This window comes from Elaeis guineensis, chromosome 8 (genome assembly GCF_000442705.2).
Source record: "Elaeis guineensis isolate ETL-2024a chromosome 8, EG11, whole genome shotgun sequence".
Taxonomy (NCBI): domain Eukaryota; kingdom Viridiplantae; phylum Streptophyta; class Magnoliopsida; order Arecales; family Arecaceae; genus Elaeis; species Elaeis guineensis.
In genome coordinates this window covers 8,643,058-8,664,908 of record NC_026000.2, presented here as the reverse complement: position 1 = coordinate 8,664,908, position 21,851 = coordinate 8,643,058, and the positions used below count along the sequence as shown (strand labels likewise).

Genomic DNA, 21,851 nt, shown 5'->3' with positions numbered 1-21,851 from the left:
TAATTGTGATATTAATCAATCAGCACCCATACTATTGATTTTGTGCTGTAAGAAGCCAAAAATCATTTATTTAAATGGAGATAATCAAAACATTAACCAGTTTAAACATATCAAAATAAAAAAGATTCAGCAATAAGATATTTCTGTTTAACGGACAAGCAAAGGAAATATTTAACACACAAACAGACTTAATGATGTTGGTGAATAAAGGGAAATAGAAAAATAGGAATATACATTTTATTAAATGACTAGACAATAATGCTCAATAACAGCACCCTTGTCTAACACATTACGAAGAAACATAGAAGCTACAGATTAAGGCTGAGTAAATAATTGAAACCCGAAGAAACTCACCCAATCTGACCCAATAAACATCGGTTTTGGTCAATTGAAAGACATAAATCGGGTGTAATCAGGTTGGGATTTGTAAAAAATTGGTTATTTACGATCGGATTCGGTTCGTACACTTTTATATCATATCAAACCGAACCCAACCGATGTGATGTAGTATTTCACAAACTCACTTTCATTTTGAGACAGTGTCATTTAGGCTTCAATATTTTATTCTAAAAAACACCGTGTCACCCATTTGAATTCATAGAAATATTAACGTTGAATTGTTGATGGAAACACATCAATTTGGGCCAATTCTAAAGTGAAAGCTTTCAGATGTAGTTGCTTTTAGATGAGTAAATCTTTCTTTTTTCTGTTTTGTTTTGTACAGGTTCAAAAATAAATCCAAAATTTGTAACTTATAAGGTTTAAATCTTTTTTCAATTAAATTGACAAAAAAAAAGTAAATAAGCTTAAGTGAGCCAACATTGGACTTAAAATCAACATTGGATCAACATTGAAGTCCAAACCGATACATCCATCCGAATCCGCTAAAAATCGTTCACTTCGGTTTCAAACGGTTTATATATAATAAATGGTCGGCAGCGGATTGAATTTTCTTCAACCCGATTGGATTTGGTCCAGTGAATTTTTTCTCTCAACCCGACCGAATCTGACCCATACTCAGCCCTACTACAGATATCGAGATAACAAGTATAAAACTAAGTCCAGAAAGTGCACGACCTTCATGAACAAATAGTAATCCAGCATCTATGAAAGAGTTTTATCATGGATAGGAAGCAGCTCATATCTTGCCCATCTCATGCCTATGTAATAGGCTATGTATAGATTCCAGGTTGCAATTAGTTAGAAAAACATCTGGGAGGAAATACTTACTTTTTCTTTTGTATTATCATTCCATGGGTTAGAATGCATCCCTATGCCCCACTCCCCCTATCAACTTGCAGAACCACTGCCTCATCACCCTATCAGGAACATTTTTCAACCATTCGATGCATAGGTTAGCACTGCCTCACCCTCCCCAAAAATTGCAGTGGCGGGAGCCTTATGCACTAGGACACCCTTTTTTTCGATATAAGGTCAGTAACCTCAAAAACAATGATTATTTGTTTCTAAGCATTTTTAGAGGTTGTCAATCATTATAGTGGTGCAGGTTATCAATTTTATCCCATATTTAGTTGGGGCCATGAGAGGGTGGATCGATAAAGTTGGAAAGATGGATAGTCTCTATCCACCATTGGGTTCAGAAAGTTATAAAGAGGATGGATGAAAAGGAGGGATTGTCTATCCATCCCGACCCACCAATTTGGATCCTCCCAAATCAAGAGCATGCAAGGAAGGATGGATAGAGCATTAAGGAATGGATTTCTGCATTGACAAAATTAATTTTTTTGATCGAAATATAGCAATTCTTCACTTTTTCATTCATATTATATATATATATACACTATTAATCCTATATTATTAAATTTTATTACTAATTATTTTAATTTTAGTACATAATTTTCAGAACTATAATTAAACAATTAAAATTATCTTCTATTTTTTTATTTATATTTACTATTTTTTTAATTAACTATTTGTATAATATTAATGAACTATTTAAATTAAATTATAAATTAATTATTTCTTTACATAATTAATATATATAATCAATTTATAAAAATCATTTATTAAATTAAATTAAAATTAAAATTAAAAATTTTATCATTTTTATATAATTATAAATTATAAAGATTATAAGTTTATACACTATTTACTTCTTTAGTACATATAAGTGTCATAAATTGATAATAATAATATTTTTTATCAAAGAGTAATTTAATAAAAATATTATATAAATCTCATTCATCTTTCCTTTTGTGCCTCCTATACCAAACAGAAGAGAGAATCATTCCTATCGATCGTTCTAGGGATGGCATCAGACCGGATTTGGGATGGATTTCTAACTACCCAAATCCAAATCCAAATACCCAATAAATTATCCAAACTTAGCCCAAATAGTATTGGGATTGGAATTTTTTTGCCCAAACATGTCTCAATTGAGTATCGGGTAATTCGGATTTACTTAGCCCAAACCCAATTGAGTCAAATTAAGCTTTTTTTCCCATTTCTGTCAACTCTAAAGGGAATAAGAGAATAAGGGAAGGGAGAAAGGGGGGGCAATGAATAAGTTAGGGTTTAATAACTAGGTGGTAATTGATAAAATATATTTAATGTAATATATATATATTAAAATACTAAAATAGTTCGGGCTGGATTCGGATCGGATATCGAGTCGGATGCATAACTATCCAGTCTCAGCTTGAACCCAAAGTTAAGCATTCGGATTTTACCCAAACCCGACCCAAATCCAGTCAACGCATTGACTACCCGACCCAATCAAGTCAAGTCGGGCCAGGTACCCGTGGGTTTGGATTTTGTTTCTATCCCTAGATCGTTCCTCCTCTACCCATCCTTCCTCCAATCCATCTTTCGTACTAAACAAAGTTTTAATGGTCCACTATTTTCATTTGCATCAGCAAGATGTATTATATTACCATGATTTGCTTTGAGCTCAAAAGATTTAAGATCATCATCAAAATAAACTTCAACGAAGGCAGATGTCGTTATAGTGCCACCATTATCAAAGATGTGCATATATAAATACATAAACATATACAAATACTTACACGAGTCAAGTTATATTGCTTTTGGCAAAGCATGTTGCCATTGCTTTCAACAACCTCATAGGAAATTGTCAAATAGACCCTAAGGAATTACACAGCCCAACTTTATTTACATGGAAGAATTCCATGCATTTCAAACCCATGCAACCATCACAGCAGAAGTCGAAGCTATCATCATGCAGAAATCTTATTATAGTGGCATGGACCAAATGATAGAAAGAACCCTAGGTAACTAAAGTTGCTAAGTGCAATTCACCAAGGGTAGAAGAGACATGGAATCAACTTGAAAACTTTGCGCAGAGCAATATAATTCTATCCTAGTTGCATGCACACATGCATACAGCTAGACAGATGGAAAGACAAATGCAATACATAATAAAATGCAACATCTTAAAACCCCTTTTCTCAATGAAGCCCATTATTCCACCTTTTATAACAAAAATCCTAGTTCATCATTAACTCTAGTGTTAAATCAACAGATGCACAATTGAAGCTTGATATATCCTTTAAAAACAGCAGCCACCAATGTCTCTCGACCCCTCATATTTCAAACCATATAAATAGATTTAAAAAATACTCATCATATTTCTATATCTTTTCGCCCAACACCATATATGCAATCAGTAAAGATCCTATGATTTATTTTCAGAATGAAGATGTGGTGAGCTAGCAACGAAAGTATTGTGCAGCTGGAGCTTTAGTGCCTGTTTGGCCAAGCTATAAAAATCAGCTTATTTTGAAATGACTTTTTTTCAAATGGAGTTTCAAAAGAAGTACTGTGAGAGAGAAGCAGTTTGTATTTGGCAAAATCATTTGATAAGCACTTTCATCAGTATTTGAGAAGCAGTTTGTGTTTGGCAAATCTTTCAAAAAAAATACTTTTAATTGTCAAATTACGAAAAAGGACATGTATAGATTTACTTTACAATTAATATTATTTAAATAGATAAATGATTTTAAATATTCATTATGGTTGATTTTAATTAAGTTTTTTTATTTTTATTTAATTAAAATATAAAAAATAAAATAACAAAAAATACATTAAAAATTTTAATCAAATGGTAAAGAGGCAGAGAGAGAAGAAAGGGCGATGAGGCAGCAAGGTAGCGTGAGACTAATGGCAGGGTTACGTGAAAATAAATAAGGGTAGTTATTGGTAAATAATGATTTTGAGTAAGAATATTTTTGTCTTGAAAAAATTAATTTTCTGCTTCTGCTTCCAAGGAGAAGCTCCAATTTTTTGCTTCCTCTCCGTAGCAGAAGAACTACTTCTGCTACCACTCAGAAGCAGATTATTTTTTAAAATAAGCTAGACCAAACACCCTGTTTTTTCAAAATAAGTAATTTTTTGAAAAATAAGCAGCTTCTTCCTCTCCAAAAGCTTAGCCAAACAGGCCATAAATGGATCGATAGAACTTAAACCAATCATCATCAGATTGGTCTACAAATATTCACCTTGCATTCTTTGTCAGTCCACATTCATTTGATCAAATTAGTCGATTTTTTTTAAAAAAAATCTTTCAATTTATTATGTGCAAACTTATGATGATTAAATATTTTGCAGTCTCCTTCACATGAAAGCTTGATTTCCATGCCCAGCAGGCACAAGGGAAAATTTGGAAGGTCATCACACATGCCTTCTCACAACCACGATGCATAGAGATGCAATTGATAATATTCCACCTACCGAAAAATGAATGAAAAGTACATCTAATATCCATCATCATGAGCATGACAACCACAACTCCAAGCAAAATAACACAAAAGAGCATGAAGCCATTTTAGGGAAATGAGCAAGAACAAAGTATGAACAACATAATTTATGTTGAGGACCAAAGGATTGTTATGCATTTCAAATCTGTAACAACATCATTCCACTAACTACTTCAGATGAGTTGCTGGGTATGGAGATGAGATGATGGATCCAAAGAAGGAGCTAAATTATGCACTACACTAAAATGTTATTTTTTTTTTTTGTGTGTGTTAGGAGGGGGCGCGCATAAACATACCAGTAATGTTATCAACAATGACATGTTTTCATACTTGTAACATGGGACGACAACATCAGTAATGGTGTCTGAAATGATCCAACAAGCATGAGTTGTTTGAATGCAATGAACTTTTCACTTTAACATCCAAAAGCTAGCACTCACTGATTGTAAAGGAAGTATATCTTTTGTAGGGATGTACATGTTTCAATTTCAAAAAATGCAAGTACTCGACAAAGCAAGATATAGCAACACTCCTGTTACAAATTCAGGTAAGACAAGCAACAAAAAATCAACAAGGAGACTTGAATGAGCAAACTATGTCAATCAGTTCTTTAGCACTAGATTAATGATTAGTATATCCATGAATTTTATTAGTCACATTTATTTCTAATTTTGTCCTCCCATATAACAAATTAAATAACTTTAACTTCCAATGCTTCTCATTTTCTTTCCTCGCATGATTTGAAAGTCAATTCTTTGTACATATTTCACACTGAAACTAATACCTTCCTGCAAGATCTTTTCTTCCCACTGGATAACAACTCTGTTGCCAACTTCTCACATGCTCCCTCTCTTCACATCTTACTTCTCTAATGTAGTTATGGAAAAAAAGAAATATGTCAATCTAGTAATTGATTCCTTGAATTAGGTGAGGTTGAATATGAGTATGATACCACCAACAGATTCCTTCTTTGACTAAAGTATATGACAATACTGATGACTCTAAGGTATATGACATAAGTTAAATTCTCTCACATTGTTTAGTCCAACATGTCAGGCTGCTCGATACAAAAACTAAAGGCTTTGAGGTATAATACATCTGACAATCCTACAAAAAAGAACCACTCCAAGAATGCTAAGAAGCATCAATAGTCCCAAAACATTAGCAGTCCTAGGCCACCATGATTTCACATTTCCAACCAACAACCAAATTCTAAAATCTTAAAAAGATAAGCATTACCTCAACTAATGGAAATAAATAAAAATTAGGCACCTAGGCCAATAGTCAAAATTTTAAATGGTGCGGTCAGTCCATGAATTTCAGGTTCCAATGCATTATAGAGCAGTGAATTAGCTTCCATCACAATCCAAATCAGTTGAATAAAAGTTGAAATTGGAGAACCATGATGAAATATTCAATAGCTATTATGTGTAGATTTACATGAGACCCTACTTCAGAAAAATATATATATATATATCTGGTTTTAAGTTCAGCCTAATTGAACCCTAACTTGTCTAAAAAAACACAAGATAAATTCATGATTTTCTTAGTTATCTTGAAAAGTTTTTGCTAATCTTTGACACAAATTTTCAACCAAACTGCAACATAATGTGAAATTAGAGGGTTTAAAGTAGGCAGAATTCAGTCCAAGTCAAAACAAGGTCGGCTGCTAATTAAGTAGATCAGCTCCCAACTGGTAAACTTGGGCAGTTGGCCTAAGTGACTTGAAACCATCCATTCACTAATCTGGTCCAGTTGACATGAGCATAACCCCAGTGAAAATATAACCAATTAAATTGTTGATATATTTAGAAAAACAAGGGCCATTCTTGTAAATGGAGTAACATCAACAGGTTAAAATTACCACCTAAGAGGCTAAAGATCATAACCCATTATCCACTTCCACACTCTAGAAATGGCCTAGTCCCAAGCCTTTACTTTTCCACTCCTCAGCACCTCTGATTGCCACCATCCTAGCACACTTTGCCACTGCTCCCTCTTCAACAGCATCTCTTCCAAGTTGCTGCCCCCATCTCTAGCATTGGTACCACCATTCCCCAGTCCTCTCCACCATCAGAAGCAAGAAATAGACCATTGATGCTTTTTTATTCTTCCAATATGCATGCAACCACTACAAACCACCATGTTACTTTCCTCGTCTAACATGAGATATTGATTGGGATTGAAGATTTCAAGTTACGTTTTGGTAGGAAGTACAATGGCAGTGCTGTTACATGTTGCAGAAATCATGGCAACGATGGTGATCAAAGTGATCATGGTGGTGGAAAGAGAGGTTGCCTGGTTTTTCTTCACTCTCTTTTAGGGTTCTATATATGGAGTTTGATTTCCATATCAGGCTCATGCAAATCACTATTGGATGAACATTTCGAATTAGTCTTGAGATACTAATTCATTAAAATGGTCATGTTCAGCGTGATCATTATGGTCAAGTATCTCTATCTTGACATTAAACCAAGCATGTAACAATTCATTGGTACCCCTAGGCTCAAAATGAATCAATCCTACAGTTCATACGCACGTCCATGAAGAACACTTTAAAAGAAGCCATGGCTTGAAGTTCGAATAAGATTATTACATATTATCAAGGTTCTATCTTACGGAATTCCTAGAAAGCATCGATCTAATTTCAGATGATTTCTCTTGATCAGACATAAAACATTCAGGCATCAATCAGATCACTGCAATATATCTCTCATGCCAATTCTGTGGTCTATCAACACATTCAATGTCTTAAAACTAGTCCATCCTCCATCACCAATTCATCCATCGTACTGTTTCATTGCAATAACTCTGCTGCTATTACCTTCATAACCTTCTTAAGGGTCCTGGAACTACCAACCCACACTAGTAGAACACCGTCAGGGACTGCTGATCTCCTCCATCAACTAAAACATCCAAGATAAATAAATGTAGCTGTCCCCGTCAAAATACATATATGCTTTTTAACAAAAAGACTATTGAAAAATCAACTAACAATTTGAGATGCATCCATCCCCTAATCCCATTATCATTTTACAATTACCATGACTCTTCTTCCAACAAACTTGAACTGCATTTCCCCTCCGGTGTTTCCAGCCCAAGAATCAAATAAATACTCACCAAGATACTTATAATAACTTCAAAAGAATAAAAGAAAAAAATCATATTCCAATTAAATCATCGCATAACTCAGGGCGCATCAGATTGCGTGCAAGAAAAACCGATCAAGAATTACAACTAGGACTATTGCATTGGTACCAGAGCACATATGAAACAGTAAAAAGAAATCAACGCCACAAATTTTAAAAAAAAAAAAAAATCCAGAACATACTCTCCATCTTCGGAGCCGCTCTATGGGCGCGTTCTTGGGAGGGATCTCGAAGGTGCTGAGGGAGCATATCTCGCTGGTGCTGCCGCACTCCTCGTCGCGCTGCCGCACGTACCTGTTGGGAGACGCCAACTCCATCGCTGTCGCAGGAGAGATGACACCGTGCCGGTGAATCTGGCACCATTGAGCATCAAACTGCGGTCCGCACAATGCCCTCTCGATCTCCAAAGAATCAATCGAGGGCAAGAGAAAGGAGGGTTCGAAAAGACCAGGAGGAGGTACACTACCCTCTTTGTTATTATTCTTTTTTGTATGGGGCGGCTTACCTCTATGTGGCGAGTTGGAGGAGACCTGAGAGTCGGTGGGAATCGGAAGCCAGGGGGCCTTCTCCTTGGTCGTTGTTACCTTCCTCCTTCCTTTCTTTCCTCTTCCCGCGTCGCTCCTGTCTGCATCCGGCTCCTTCTGCCCATGCTACAAGGAAGACCGTGAGGATGGGGAGGAAGCTTCCTCGAAAGAACATAAAGTGCGTCCGTCGTCTCTATACATATATATATATATGGGGAACATGGCTGTCTAACAAGCGTCCATCTAAGCCCACCGAGCAAGTCTCGCTATGAAAAGCTTGGACTTGTTTATGTGGCCGTTACCATCGACCAACAAGTACAGATGTGTACAGGTCGCTCACTCACTTCGTGGCAAATATTAATATAATAATAATATATATAATGATCAAATAGGGAGGGAGAGAGGAAAATCAAAAATAAGGAAACATATGACGTTTTTCATGAAATGAACAATGACCCTCAGTCTTGACATGGTTAAATGAGAAGTACCTTCCCGAGAATTCTATCGAAATAAATTTTTAATTTCATTTTATTAAATTATAAATTTATTTTATCTAATTATTTATTGAAATTAATTTTTTGCAAATTAAAAATATAAATTAATATATTATTTTTAAAAATATTATTTATAAAAATCTTATCCTTATCCTTGTATCGCATCTAGAGTTTTGTTTCATACTTTTTCTCATCTCTATTTGTAAATCAACTTAGGTAAATTTGATTGTAATTACAAATAAATATCTTTCGTTGGTCTGTCACCCCTTCTATGTTCAACATTTTATACGGAGATAGCACTAAAGGAATGATATTGAATCATCTCAAGTTGTTTCTCTATCATTAATTATTATCAACACAGCAATACGTCGAGATGAATAGTGGATTACAACTACAATTTATTGTCGTTTACCAATAAAAACTATAATTTATTGTCCAATATAAATTTTTTCAAACAATATCAGCATCAAAAAAGTGAAAGCGGTTCCACTAGTCAAATTTCTATGGATGTAACAATCTCCATCGATTTCAGTGGACAGGACCGACGGATAGAACCAGATTCTCCCACATTCTTTAGCGGTCGAGGCTTTTAGATAATATAGAATGTGGAAGGTCTTGCCGAGCACATTATATATTCTCGTTGCAGCAAAAAGCTTGATACGTTTTAGAGGATGGCAGCTATCTTGCAGGAACCAAGTAGGTTTGAGTACGTGTCATGGTCATTGGGAACCAGATGTTTCATTTGGTGAAATCAGTGAGGGTACGTGGAAAGCACATCATAAAAAAAATTAGGCTTGACCTAATGTTAGCATATCTAGGGAAGATTCAAGGTAACTCCATACGATGGAGACATTCAGAATGACCGCCATTTCTGCAATGTGCCAAAATTGCCCTGCACGAATCAATCACCTATGCTAAGCATGAGACGTCATGGAAATTAAAGAACTGTTAGGAGCTTTGTAGCTGCAGCTGCTTTGCAACTCAAGCTGCAATCCACCTTGAGTTATTCGATTTCTCCTCTTTGGAGGAAAGATGAGAGATAGAGTATGGAGAGAGGAGGAAAAGGAGAACGAGAGGAAGTCATGTAAAGGTCAGAATGACAGCGGAACGAAGAGGAGATGGAGACAAGCCTCTTTATCCTCTGCTCTATTCAGATAGTCCAACTGCCAAAGCATCATGATCACCCCCCATGAAGGGCATCGCTCATGAGGGGGGAGACCCAGCCGATCAAACAAGTGGCCTTGACATTGGCAAAAGAAAGAGCACCAATATAGGGGCATATTTGATTGAAAGGAGTTGGGACTCTAGAATAGAAATGAAAATATTAAGTGATTACTATTCCAACCATTTGGTTGAAGTGAATCCTACTGTCATTTCAATTCCAAAGGAGAATATAAATGTCTCAATTCACTATAATCTAATCATTACTCTCGTAGCAGCAAATTACACTCTAGTTCTAATTACAAATCAAATGTATTAGGAAAAATAGGTATTCCAAATTTCATTTCAATCCGTTTGAATTCCAATCATGAATTAAAACACGTTATAAGAGTTTGGATGGGAAGGTGGAAGAGGGGAGGGGAAGGAGAAGAGATGGGGGCAAGAAAGTAGATGAGAGAAGAAGAAAATAGTGGAGGCTTGGCCTCTAATGCTGGTGGGCAGGGAAGGAGTAAGAGACCACATCATGAAGAGGGTGCATGAAGGAGATGGGTTATATGAAGCAACAAGAAAGGATGGGTGGAGTTAGGAGCATTAAGGCTCGACAACTCAAATTTATAGCTCATCTGATAGCTCATTTAGCCATAGATTGTGCTATCATAAATCATGCTTAAGCTGCAGATAAGCAAGTGCTTAACCTATATTGCATCTTAAGTCATGGGTATCCAACTAAGTGAATTGGCATAAATTACAACTCAAGTTTCGTGCAGCTTTACTTAGTGTGAAATGCACAGATGACATCTTTTTGTATTAGCAAATTTTAGATAGGCATAAATTGTGTAATTTTGATAGTTAAAATTTGCAAAATATAAGTAATAGAAAAATGAGCAAGTTCAAATCCTCCTAAATTCAAGGTTGAGTTGTAGAAGTCTATTTTTGCAATTATACCAATCTATATCTTGCACAATATGTGATTGCATGGTCACTACATGATACATAACTTATATAAAAGCATCATTTTCTATAGATGATTCACTTCAACCTATTTATTTTTACCAAGGAAAGCATCAATTTTACTTATATTGTTTTATTTTTTTAAATATAGGTTGATATAAACCCAGTCCAACCCATTGACCCGATCCTTTGGCCAGGTCAATCTAGTTCCATAACTATTGCTGTTCTATTTTAAAATGATTAATATTTATTCCATAAAAAATTGAATATCTACCATGATATGATAAATAACCCTAATAATATAATAGAACTCAAGACATTCTAAAAGTATATGTAAATATAGAGCTTTACAACCCTTTCATTTGTTCGTATTTGAGGAGGAGAGCTTCTTCAAATAGCAAGTTGCATCGACTTAATAAATTAATTTGAGTCTAAATTCTGATTCTTTTATATGTATATATATATATATATAATTAGAAAAACAATCACTAGATATTATTTATGTTGACGAGAAGATTACTTGCCACACGAAAATATAGCTTTTGAAGTGACTTTTCTCATCACAAAAAATAAAAAAATCTTTAATGACAATAAATAATATTTTATTACTAAAACATTGACTCTAATATCTTATTTGATGGGCATTAATAAAATGATCTCCTGACAACAAAAACCAAATATCATAGAAATTATTTATGGGTGATGGCAAGATAATCATCACAAAAATTTTTGAGGTTTTTGTGGCAACAAAAAAATTGCCGCATAACTCACTTACAGGTGATGATCAAATTACAGCATAAAAATCTTAGAGGCTCCTGTGACAGATAATTTTTGTCACAAAAACACTTTAAGTGACAACATCTAAATTCCTATTGCTTTGCAGTTTCTTCGTGATTAATGAATATATTGTGTCAGTGGATTTTATCTTCCTTCCATAATTTTATTTGTGATGGCTGTTAAGATGTCGTTACCTAAAGTGAAAATTGTTTTGTGATGAGATTTTTTTTTTTTTAATTGTCACACAAGATCATCCAAAACTTGAAATTTATGACAATAGTTAATTACCGTCAGGGATTGGACGTTTTTCATAATAAGAATGCAGGTCGTTGCGACTAATCCGTCCAATAAAACAGCTTTCTTGCAGTATTAGAGCGTAAGATATCAAACCATTTGATCATGCAGCATTTCCTCAAAATCATGTCCGAAAGCATTGCAAGATCAGGATATACTTGCATCCGACCTACTCTCCTCCACTCCTTGGATCGGATACGATCCCACGAGCTAGATCTAGACCATTCCCTTGGGCGAAGGGAATAATGGCTACAGTGGTCCCGGAGCATTTTTTTTTCACCTGCCGGTGATCGAAGCCGGATTCTCGTACCAGAAGCAGAACAAGGTAGTAGACCGTACCTTGGCCGTGGAGAAAGCTGGAAGATGGGATCGATGCGGCGAGGGCGGTGACCCGGGGACCAGCTTCGCGTGCTCGGGGGGATCTGCTTCGCTTCCATGTGTCTGGTCGCTCTTTATAACGGAGAGGCAGAGGTTGGAGAGCCACAGCTACCCCATTGCGAGAACATGTTCTCTCGCTTGGTCAAAATATTAAAGGTTGGGTCACCGCTTTAGCTATGAGAGCATAAATAAAAGAACAAGGGTTTTAATGCGAAAAGGAGAGAAGGAAAGACCACGCGCCACCCTTTTTTCTTTGTCGGCACACATAGGAAATAACGCGGTGGCACGGGGGCTGAGACGTTGAGTGGTTGATCCGGAACCCAAGCTGCTGTTGGCATACGCGACTCATACTCAAGTGGTTTCTGAGATGCTTATGCATTCTCAGGGTAATTTGCACGGATATTAAAGCTGCCAGTGACTATCCTGTGCGCCTCTCAATAGCTAGTAATTTAGCTAAAATAATAATAAAAGAAAAAAAAAATTACAGTGGCCCTCCCAGATCGCAGCAATCCCCTGGCGCCAAATCGAAGTGGAAACTGCTCCGTTGATCGCTTAGGACACGTAGCAACGCTTGTATATATTCTCCTTGTTATGTGAGTGTTGTCTGGATTTTGAGCAATCCCAGTCATGTGCATGTTACCTAGGAGTATGGCAACGCTACAAGGAAGTGAAGCTCGTATGGTTTAAGTTACTCGACCATGAGATCCCACTACTAAATTTTCTTTAATTTGATTGTGTTGCACAGGCCTCCGTGCCGAAGAGGAGTAGCTGAAATCGACAGCCGATGAAGATGGAGCTCGATAGTCGGCTAGGATCTGAAGATGGCTAAATGCTCCTAGGCTCTATAAGAAAAATCTGCTTATCAAAAATTTTCTATGGAAGAGTTTTCGATATTTAAGACAGTCGGAGCTTTTGGAATTATAAAAAAGAGAACCAGCGAGTAGATATTTTTTTGTTCTTCAAAAAAAATCTATCAAAAGATCCTATATTTTTTTTTTTTATAAAGAGAGAAGAGTACGTTACCTTGATTATTAGTAATCATCATGGAGAATCATGATCCACAATATCATCGTAGATAGTGATCAATTAGTGGCATTAACTTACGTACCACATCTTGTTGTAATTGCGAGAGCTCTATCGTAACCATCCAATATTTAAGAGACGTGCTGCTGATCCACGTTCTTTTTGTAACGACTTAGTATCCTTGAGACTTCAAAAGTCGTTGGTTTAGATCTGACCAAGAGATTAACAGTAGTCCGATGAGGTCGTCGATAGCTGGTTGAGGACAATGTTCGGAGATAAAGTCCGATAAGATCGTACACTTTCTCTCGACTCCTCAATCTGAAATCCTAACCTCTCGATCTCCTAAGCCATCCGAGTTGGAGCTACGGCAATGAGAGCTCTCTCGCAAAACGAGAAGGACATCAAGATGATGCTCGTCATCGAGATCTATCTCGATATCTTGGCTGCTAACCGAAGAATACATCTGAAAATTAAGATCGAGATGGTATAACCCCATGACAGACGGCAAGGAAGGTTAGAGCTAGCCTATAATGGTAAGGCTGGTTACTCTACATGCATGGACCGAGACTTCGAGAGAGAACGAGAAAGGGGTGCCCTAACTGCCTTGTGATTCAAATATTCGTTGCAATGGTGATACCACATCAAATCTATAACAAATCAATGAAAATTTTTATATTTCATCGATTCATATGTATTTCATCAATTTTTATAGATAATACTCCATATTATTTTTTTATATTTTATTTATTTTTGACCGTTGATTGATTTGTTATGATGAGAATATGGTTTCACCGTTGCAACAAAAATTTACTTCTGATTGGGAGCTTATTAACTGTTGGCGCCCAGAGTAGTACGGAAGCTTTGTATAACAAGGCAATTGTCGCCGATGGAAGCGTGGTTCTCGTGTACCGGCCGCGTATACGGCCCATGAAACACGACGTGGTCTTCACGACCGACTTGGATGCCGCGTGTTTTCGTCACGATGGTCAGGGTAAACATGTGTTTCGGCTCCATGCATGCGTTCCCGAGTAACGCTGCAGGCTCCCGTTACATGCACAACACCGATTCTCACACGTTATTTTTTAGAAACTTTCTTTTTTGGTATACACATAACAAGCACATAGATTATTTTTTTTTTTTATTCCAAATGACATCATTTATTCTCATATATAGTCTGAAGTTCATTTGCATGAGGTGCATCACGTTATTGGCGCCTTCACATTATCAGCATCTCTATGTTCTCCAAGCACTCAACCGTTCTTACTTTTTCCAGCTTTATCTCTTTATATACAGAATGTTGTCCCAATTTGAACAACTAGAATCCTATCGTAGCATGAACTCCTCTCAGAGCTTATCAGTATGCATTTCCCATTGCAATTCAACATCCGTGTCCTTCACATCAACGTACTCATACTAACCATACAACGAGAACCCCATTTGGAACGCAGTTAGGATTTTAATATTGTAAAAAGTATAATCTAACTTTGTTGAGATTCTCAAGATAAACAGAATTTGTATTATATTTATGACATAGTAGATGCTAGCTAGATAGATATTGCCAAAAGGCTGGGCCACCAATCTCATTCCATCTGATACTCCTCCGAAAGAGTGAAGAAACTTCTACGAAATTCATCAAAAGACCTAGATATCATCCCACCACCATTAACCTTCAGTTGATGGTAACGTTTAGTCCCTTGCGACCCAAGGAAGGCACATAGCATCGGTCCTTATTCCCCTCTCCCTACGCTAATGCTAGAAGTCCTTTAAAAATACTCCAGAAGTCGTCTGAGGAGGAGAAAAAGGAGAGGAATTGTCGCCATCCTCGCCATGATGCATCTTGCTTCTATGGTAATTTATGACAGCTTGAGGAGTCGGAGAAATCACGTAGCGTGATAGATGGGTTTGCAGGGTGAAGTGTGGGAGATGTTGGAATGGTATATAAGTTTTACTAGACCAACCTCTCCTTGCAACCTAAAATTAAGCACAAACATAAATACAATTTGTTGGTTAACCTCTTCCAGATACTATTATACAAGCATATGCACATGATTTATTCAAGAGAAACGACTATTTGATGGATACATCTGTTTCAAGTGAAGCTTAAGATACTCTCCATCCGTTATGTATTTCACTTTGTTTCTTAGTCATCTATTGTATAAAGACCTTTTTTTTTTTTTTTTTTTTTTTTTACAGAATTGTATAAAGGGTTTATCTACTACAATTACAAGTGAGGTGAAATGTTCAGCGCATGACCAAATGTCTAACTATGATGAAGGTTTGTGTGATAAATAGATAAAAATTCAGCACACGTATAAAGTTAATATAATTAACGGTAGGATTATTTGATGAAAGATCGTAAAAAGGTCATCGAGTAAAACTACAAGATGTCTCCTAGGACAGTGACTAACAGTTAGGATGTCCGGTAACCCGTTAAAACTTTTCATAATAACATACTAACACTAAGCATGATGAATGCAGAAAGAAAGCAATATGGATGGTTTTGCTCTCAAGATCAATGTCCTTGCACATATCTTCATGCTAGATAACAAATTCACTCTTGATTCCAGGTGAAATGCCCATCTTGCTGCTTCTACTCTAAAAAACAAGGAAAAGAAAACTATAAGCCAAAACAGGTAGAACTTGTAAAGATACATATATACAATAAAATACCACTATAAGGGTTGACGGTGGTGGAACGTCCAAATATAACCACTAAAGAGATGGAGGAGACGGAGGCAATTAGGTGGAAATGTTATAGCTGATGGTAATATGTAGCACGCTGGACTTTGGTCCACCAGTCAGCATCTATCTCCTTCACTCTTATACTCAAGAAAGGTTCCAAGTTCAAGCTGGAAAGATGACCCCATTACTATCTTCTTTTTTTAAAAAAAGAGCAAAAGAAGGGAAAGCACGTCTTTTCCTTCTACGGGGAGAAACATGGACAAGGCTTATTATTCATGGAGTTCACGAAGTATAGTGAAGGTTTTTCATTACGCATATATATAAAGAAGATATAGTGAAGGTGAGACTCAAAACTGGAGCGCTGATGCCTTATAATCTTCTGTGATAATGCTAATTTAACCAATATATCGGAGGCCTCTCAATTATAGAGTTGAAGACTTGAAGTAATTGAATCAATTTAATTTGACACCAAAAAGCTCATCAAACCTTCCATCCTCGACATGGTCTAATCATAGTTCATAATCACGTGAATTTACCAATATCAACATATTGTTCTAGCATATGGATCTGAAACTTTGCAAAGCCATGAGTATGCCCAACTACCAAATGCACTTCTCCACTTACAACACTTTGAACATATGATTCAATTACCAAAATAATTGACTCATTCTACCGTGCCAGTTTTACATTCTTCATTTGTAAGCTGGCAGGATGATATGAGTTTATGGACTGTCTCCGCATGCATCCAATTTACTCAGTGACAAGCAGAATGAGAAATAACTAGAATCATTGTTAAGCTTCTGCCTAGAGTAAATGATCTTTCAAGCCAACTTAAATAAAACAAAACATTTTAATCAATGCCTTTATCACGGCATGTCTTAACGACAGGCATTAAGGGCTCCACTTCATTGCTATCAGGGATTTTAATTTTAACCAACCTAGTAGAAGCTGTTTAAACATTTTATTTAAGTAAATCAAATGATATTATTTGTGTACAATGCTACTAACTAGGCATGTGTTACTTTTGACATCAATTAAATAAAATTTTAAAAACTAAAATTGATAGAAGGTGCCCTATAACTTACAGACATGCATTATTCTCAAAATGAGAACGGTTGCAGTTCATGGGGGTAGAAGCGTGACGATGCTACAAGGCATCTTGACGTCACCTTAAATGCATAAATATAAAATTCACAAAATATACCTAGATACCGAACCCTGGATCACTCAAAACCGTTCACTTGTGGCGGAGTTGTATAATCCGCAATAGCTATACGCGGTCTTAGCGTTTACAGAGAAGTGAAACTTGTCCCGCTCAGCCTTGTCCTCCAGTTCACGAGGATGAAGTGCCATTAGCATCAGGCGTGGCCTAGGTTCGTTCTCTAAAGAATTGGGCGTTCCCTAAATGACAGGATCTGTTTGGAAGCTTGGATGGTGGTTAGTACTTTTTTTCTCTATACAGTTAAACGGAATAGCGTAAAGGGAGGCCCAAAGCAGGTTCAACTTCAAAGCGATACTTGCTTCACTCTTTCCTTAGCACCCAATCAACCAAATCCAATGGATCTTTATTCTTCTTTACCATAGAAAGTCCAAGTTGTGGGCGACCACGACATACAATAAGTGATCTTTCATCAATTGGGGTCCACCTGTGGTAGAACAATTGCCCCTAGCATAGCAGCATGAGGGTATACTTTTGGACTCGGTTGTGCTTTGGACCCACTAACCTGATCCTATGGATAACGCTGAGAAAATACCCCAATCCACCGATGTCTATCTTCTCATGAACAACTTTTTTCAACATCTACCAACACGCTACCATCATTATCAGCAGACTTCATCAAGGTTTACCATTTCTTCCTCCATTGCCTAACCTCTTCTCCCATATTTCCCTTCTGGCTTTCCTACCCAACTGAAGCCCTAAGGCAACCAAATTGAAAGTCTGCCATCATTCCAACCACATAAAATCTTCTTGTTCCGGGATCAGTAGATGTAACCTTTTGTTGGATGTTTTGATTGGACAATGGACATAAAAGGTGTGCTTAGAAGGTTATTGATTGAGAACTTGCGATTATAGAAATGGAAGTTTATGGCAATGTGAAAATCAGAAGCCATTGTCCACTTCCAAAAAGGAAGAAAAAATAAAGCAACTGGATTTACTGAAAGCGAAATTCTTATTGCACGGTACCCCCCTCCCCACTTACTTTTTTTTCTTTTTCTTTTTTTTTTTAATTCCGCCCCACCACACACACCCCCTCCCCCCTCTTCTTTTTTTTTTTTTTTTTCTTTTTTTTTTTTTTTTTCACCCCACCACTCCACGCATGATCCAATCACCGCACCACGTGGTACAAAGAATTGCTCTTTATGAAATCATGAGAACTGTTGGATCTGAAAATAGGAAACTAACTGTTTGATGTATAACAAGGCCCATGGGCCAAGCTATGAAGGCCCAAAGTGCATTGTTTTGTGTACACAACTTAAAATTATGAGGGCAGATTCAGTACAAAATTGTAGTAGTAGAAAGAAATGTTGATATTTACCCAAAAAAAAAAAAGAAAAAAGAAAGAAATGTTGATGGCTGTGTAACATATGACCTTGAAGGTACAATATTAGGCCACTTTAAACTCTGATGATCGTATCCTTTCAATATTGAATATATCCAATACGGTTAATTTTTTTATTTTTTTTTATTTTTTATTTTATGTCCTCTATATATATATATATATATATATATATATATATATATATATATATATATATAAGAAAAGGTGAGAAGAAATTCTTTCGCCGGAAAGTCATGTTCAAAAGAAAAGGTGAGAAGAAATTCTTTTAGCTTCTAAAACGAATGGTGGGAAATACGGTCCCGCACAGCCCCTCCACCAGAACAACCACAAAGACCTAAGCACATTAAAGCAGGCAGCAACCAGGTTCTTTGAGTTGGATCGAGGACAAATCCTAACCCAGCTCAGGCCTCGGAATAGGATTTCTTTAACCAAATCCAACCCAAACACGAATAAAATTTGGATTAAATTATGTTAAATCAAGTTTGGTTGGACCACGTTGTTGGATTAGATCATGTTAAATAGGAATATTTAGATATTGAAAACATTTTTGTATTAGATTAATATTTATTGGTTTGAGACCTCGACCATTTATCACTATAGATGCACAACAAGACCACAAACATGTGCCACAGATGGCACATACAAAACATAAATATGAATTGGATTCATAAATGTTAAGTTACTTATTTATTAAAATACATATTTAGCGATTAGATTAGGGTGGTATTCATGTTGGATTTAAACTCAACACTAACATAAACCTACTCAACGGCAGGTTGAGATTTTTGAACTTAAGCCCAAACCGTAGTAAAAAAGCCATGACCAAATTCTGCTGAATGATGAGCAGGTTTGGATGATCGCTTCCAGAATGAGCCAGACCCTAGCCGCACCCACAAGACACATGGTCTTCACCCCAAGCCATAATTACGCGCCAATAAGCTTTAACAATAAAAGTTTTTCCCTTTTTCTTCGATACTATTATAAAATATTGCATAAAATATCACTATACAGAGGGACTGCATACGTGAACTGTTCCCAGTGTTTCCGAGACGTTTGCACGACTCTCCAAATTGCATGTGCCACATCCTACATAACCCAGTGTTCCCAGGGATGCTCACGCTGTGGCTGACACCAGTCTAGTTGTTCATGCTATCATCAATAAAAGATCATATCACCATTGTTCCTGACGTCCACAACTCTGACCACAATGCACATATTAGCACTGCCACAAGATAAAAAACTTCATCCTGGACCAAGCAGTAGGTGGCCAAGGCTATTCATAATTAAACAAAGCTCATGTATCATCATCAGCTAGACAATGGTTCTCGACCCCTGAGAAAGAGACAAGCTGAAGCAAGTGTAGTTCCACCTTGGAACCGTCTACAGATATTTCGTCTACCATGTTCGTGACCAGGTTTCCGCCGCTATATGGAGACTACAGATCTAGATCATGATTAATGGAGCTAGACCGCATCCAACATATATTAAAACGTGATTGGACTTGGCAAAAATGTCATTACATCTTGTTTGGTGAAAATGATGGTGTGAGGCCCAGCCCAAGCAAGGAATCCAAAGCCCAAAAAAAAAAAAAAAAAAAGGGAAGGAAAACAGAGGAGAAGAACTCCCGAAGGGAGTCTTCTTCCTCCGTTCACCGGCTCCTAATCGGAGTCGGAAACAAGTTTCCTCCGGCTCTATTTAAGGAGGAGAACCCTCCTCTCTCCTCTCATCGAGAAATCCCGGAGCAAAACGGCGGCAATCGTCGGAAATTTCTCACGGAGACCCGTCGCTGTGCCGTCCAATTTCTCGCCGAAAAAGCTTCGCCGGCGACGGAGGTAAGCCTCCTCCTCTTCCTCTCTTCTCCCCCTTCCTTCCCGTGCCGATGTGCACGCTCGCCGGCGACCGGAGTCGCCGGATTTTGTTGCGGAAGAATTTTCTTTTTTTACCGTTTTGCCGTCGCCGGTGGTCACCGCCGACCACCGGTTTGGTCCTCTTCTTATCGGCGAGTCACCCCCTCCTGCCGACGGCCGTCCCACGCCGGCTGCGCCGCCGGCCGGCCACCCAACGAGGGGACCTCAAGGTCTCCTGTTTCAGCCCAAAAGGAACCCAGTGGGAGAAAAAAAAAGAAGAAGAAGAAGAAGAAGGAGGAAAAGAAAAAGAAAAAGAAAAGAAGAAGAAGGAAAAGAAAAAGAAAAAGAAAAGAAGAAGGAAAAGAAAAGAAAAAGAAAAAAAAAAGAAAAAGAAAAAAGAAAAGAAAAAAAAATAATAATATAATAATAATAAATGAGATTTTCTCTCCTCTCTCTTTCGTGAAAAAAAAAAAAAGAAAAAAGAAGAAAGAAAAGAAGAAAGAAAAATAAAATTAATTAATAAATAATGATATAAATAATAAAATATGAGAAAGATAGTTTCTCTCTCTTCTCTCTCTCTTCAGCCTGAACTAGTATTCTCTCTCTCTAGAATTGAACTTTCTCTCTCTAGAATCCTCTCTCTAGATTATTTTTCTCTCCTAAGATTTTTAGAATTTTGAGAAGAATGATGATGAATTTAAATGATTCTCGTAATGGATTTTTGATCTGTGATCGTCAGACGATACACCGACATCCACTTTGATCAGATCAGGTATTTTTAAATTTTATTTCTCATGATCTTATTGAATTATTCACATGATAATTTTAGCATGATTTGATCTGATCGATCAGAATTTGTTGAATCATATTGTCTGAAGAATTCAAGATGAGTTTTCTCTCTCTAGAATTTTCTCTCTCTAAAATGTTCTCTCTCTTGATTGATTCTCTCTGTAAAAAAAAAAAAATTAGTGAATGAAGAAATTTCTTTTAATAGTCTTGATCTGATTCTAATGAAGAACCCTGATCCATTGTTGTCAGACAGCGTACTAGCATCCATCTTGATCAGACCATGAATCTTTAGATTTGATCATCCATGATTCCGATCTAGCCATGACTTGATTTGATCATGTTGATTTCACCAATCGAGATATTGGATCAATCGTAATGTTGGATTGTGTCACCTGATCAATTCGAATTGTACCTCATGAATTCTCTCTCCTCTGATTTTCTCTCTCTACTTGATTTTATGAAATCGATGAAGAAACCTCGGTCCT

The 21,851-nt window shown here is 36.8% G+C and overlaps 1 protein-coding gene across 6 annotated transcripts in view; it reads right to left on the bottom strand.

Annotated features, from left to right (window-relative positions):
- LOC105050400 (calcium-transporting ATPase 5, plasma membrane-type) overlaps positions 1–12,599 on the bottom strand; it is a 42,260-nt gene extending 29,661 nt beyond the window's left edge. Inside the window, exons 1-3 of one of the 6 annotated variants that reach the window (XM_073242661.1) lie at positions 12,426–12,599; positions 8,391–8,535; positions 8,068–8,238 (exon numbers count right to left, since the gene is read on the bottom strand). In XM_073242661.1, the coding sequence (XP_073098762.1) occupies positions 8,068–8,202 (135 nt within the window). In that variant the 5' untranslated portion in view covers positions 8,203–8,238; positions 8,391–8,535; positions 12,426–12,599. Of the gene's footprint in view, positions 1–8,067; positions 8,239–8,390; positions 8,588–12,425 lie in introns of those variants that run through there. The other 5 variants (XM_073242662.1, XM_073242663.1, XM_073242664.1 and 2 more) reach the window with 5 other exon arrangements.
- Between the last annotated feature and the right edge of the window lie 9,252 nt (positions 12,600–21,851).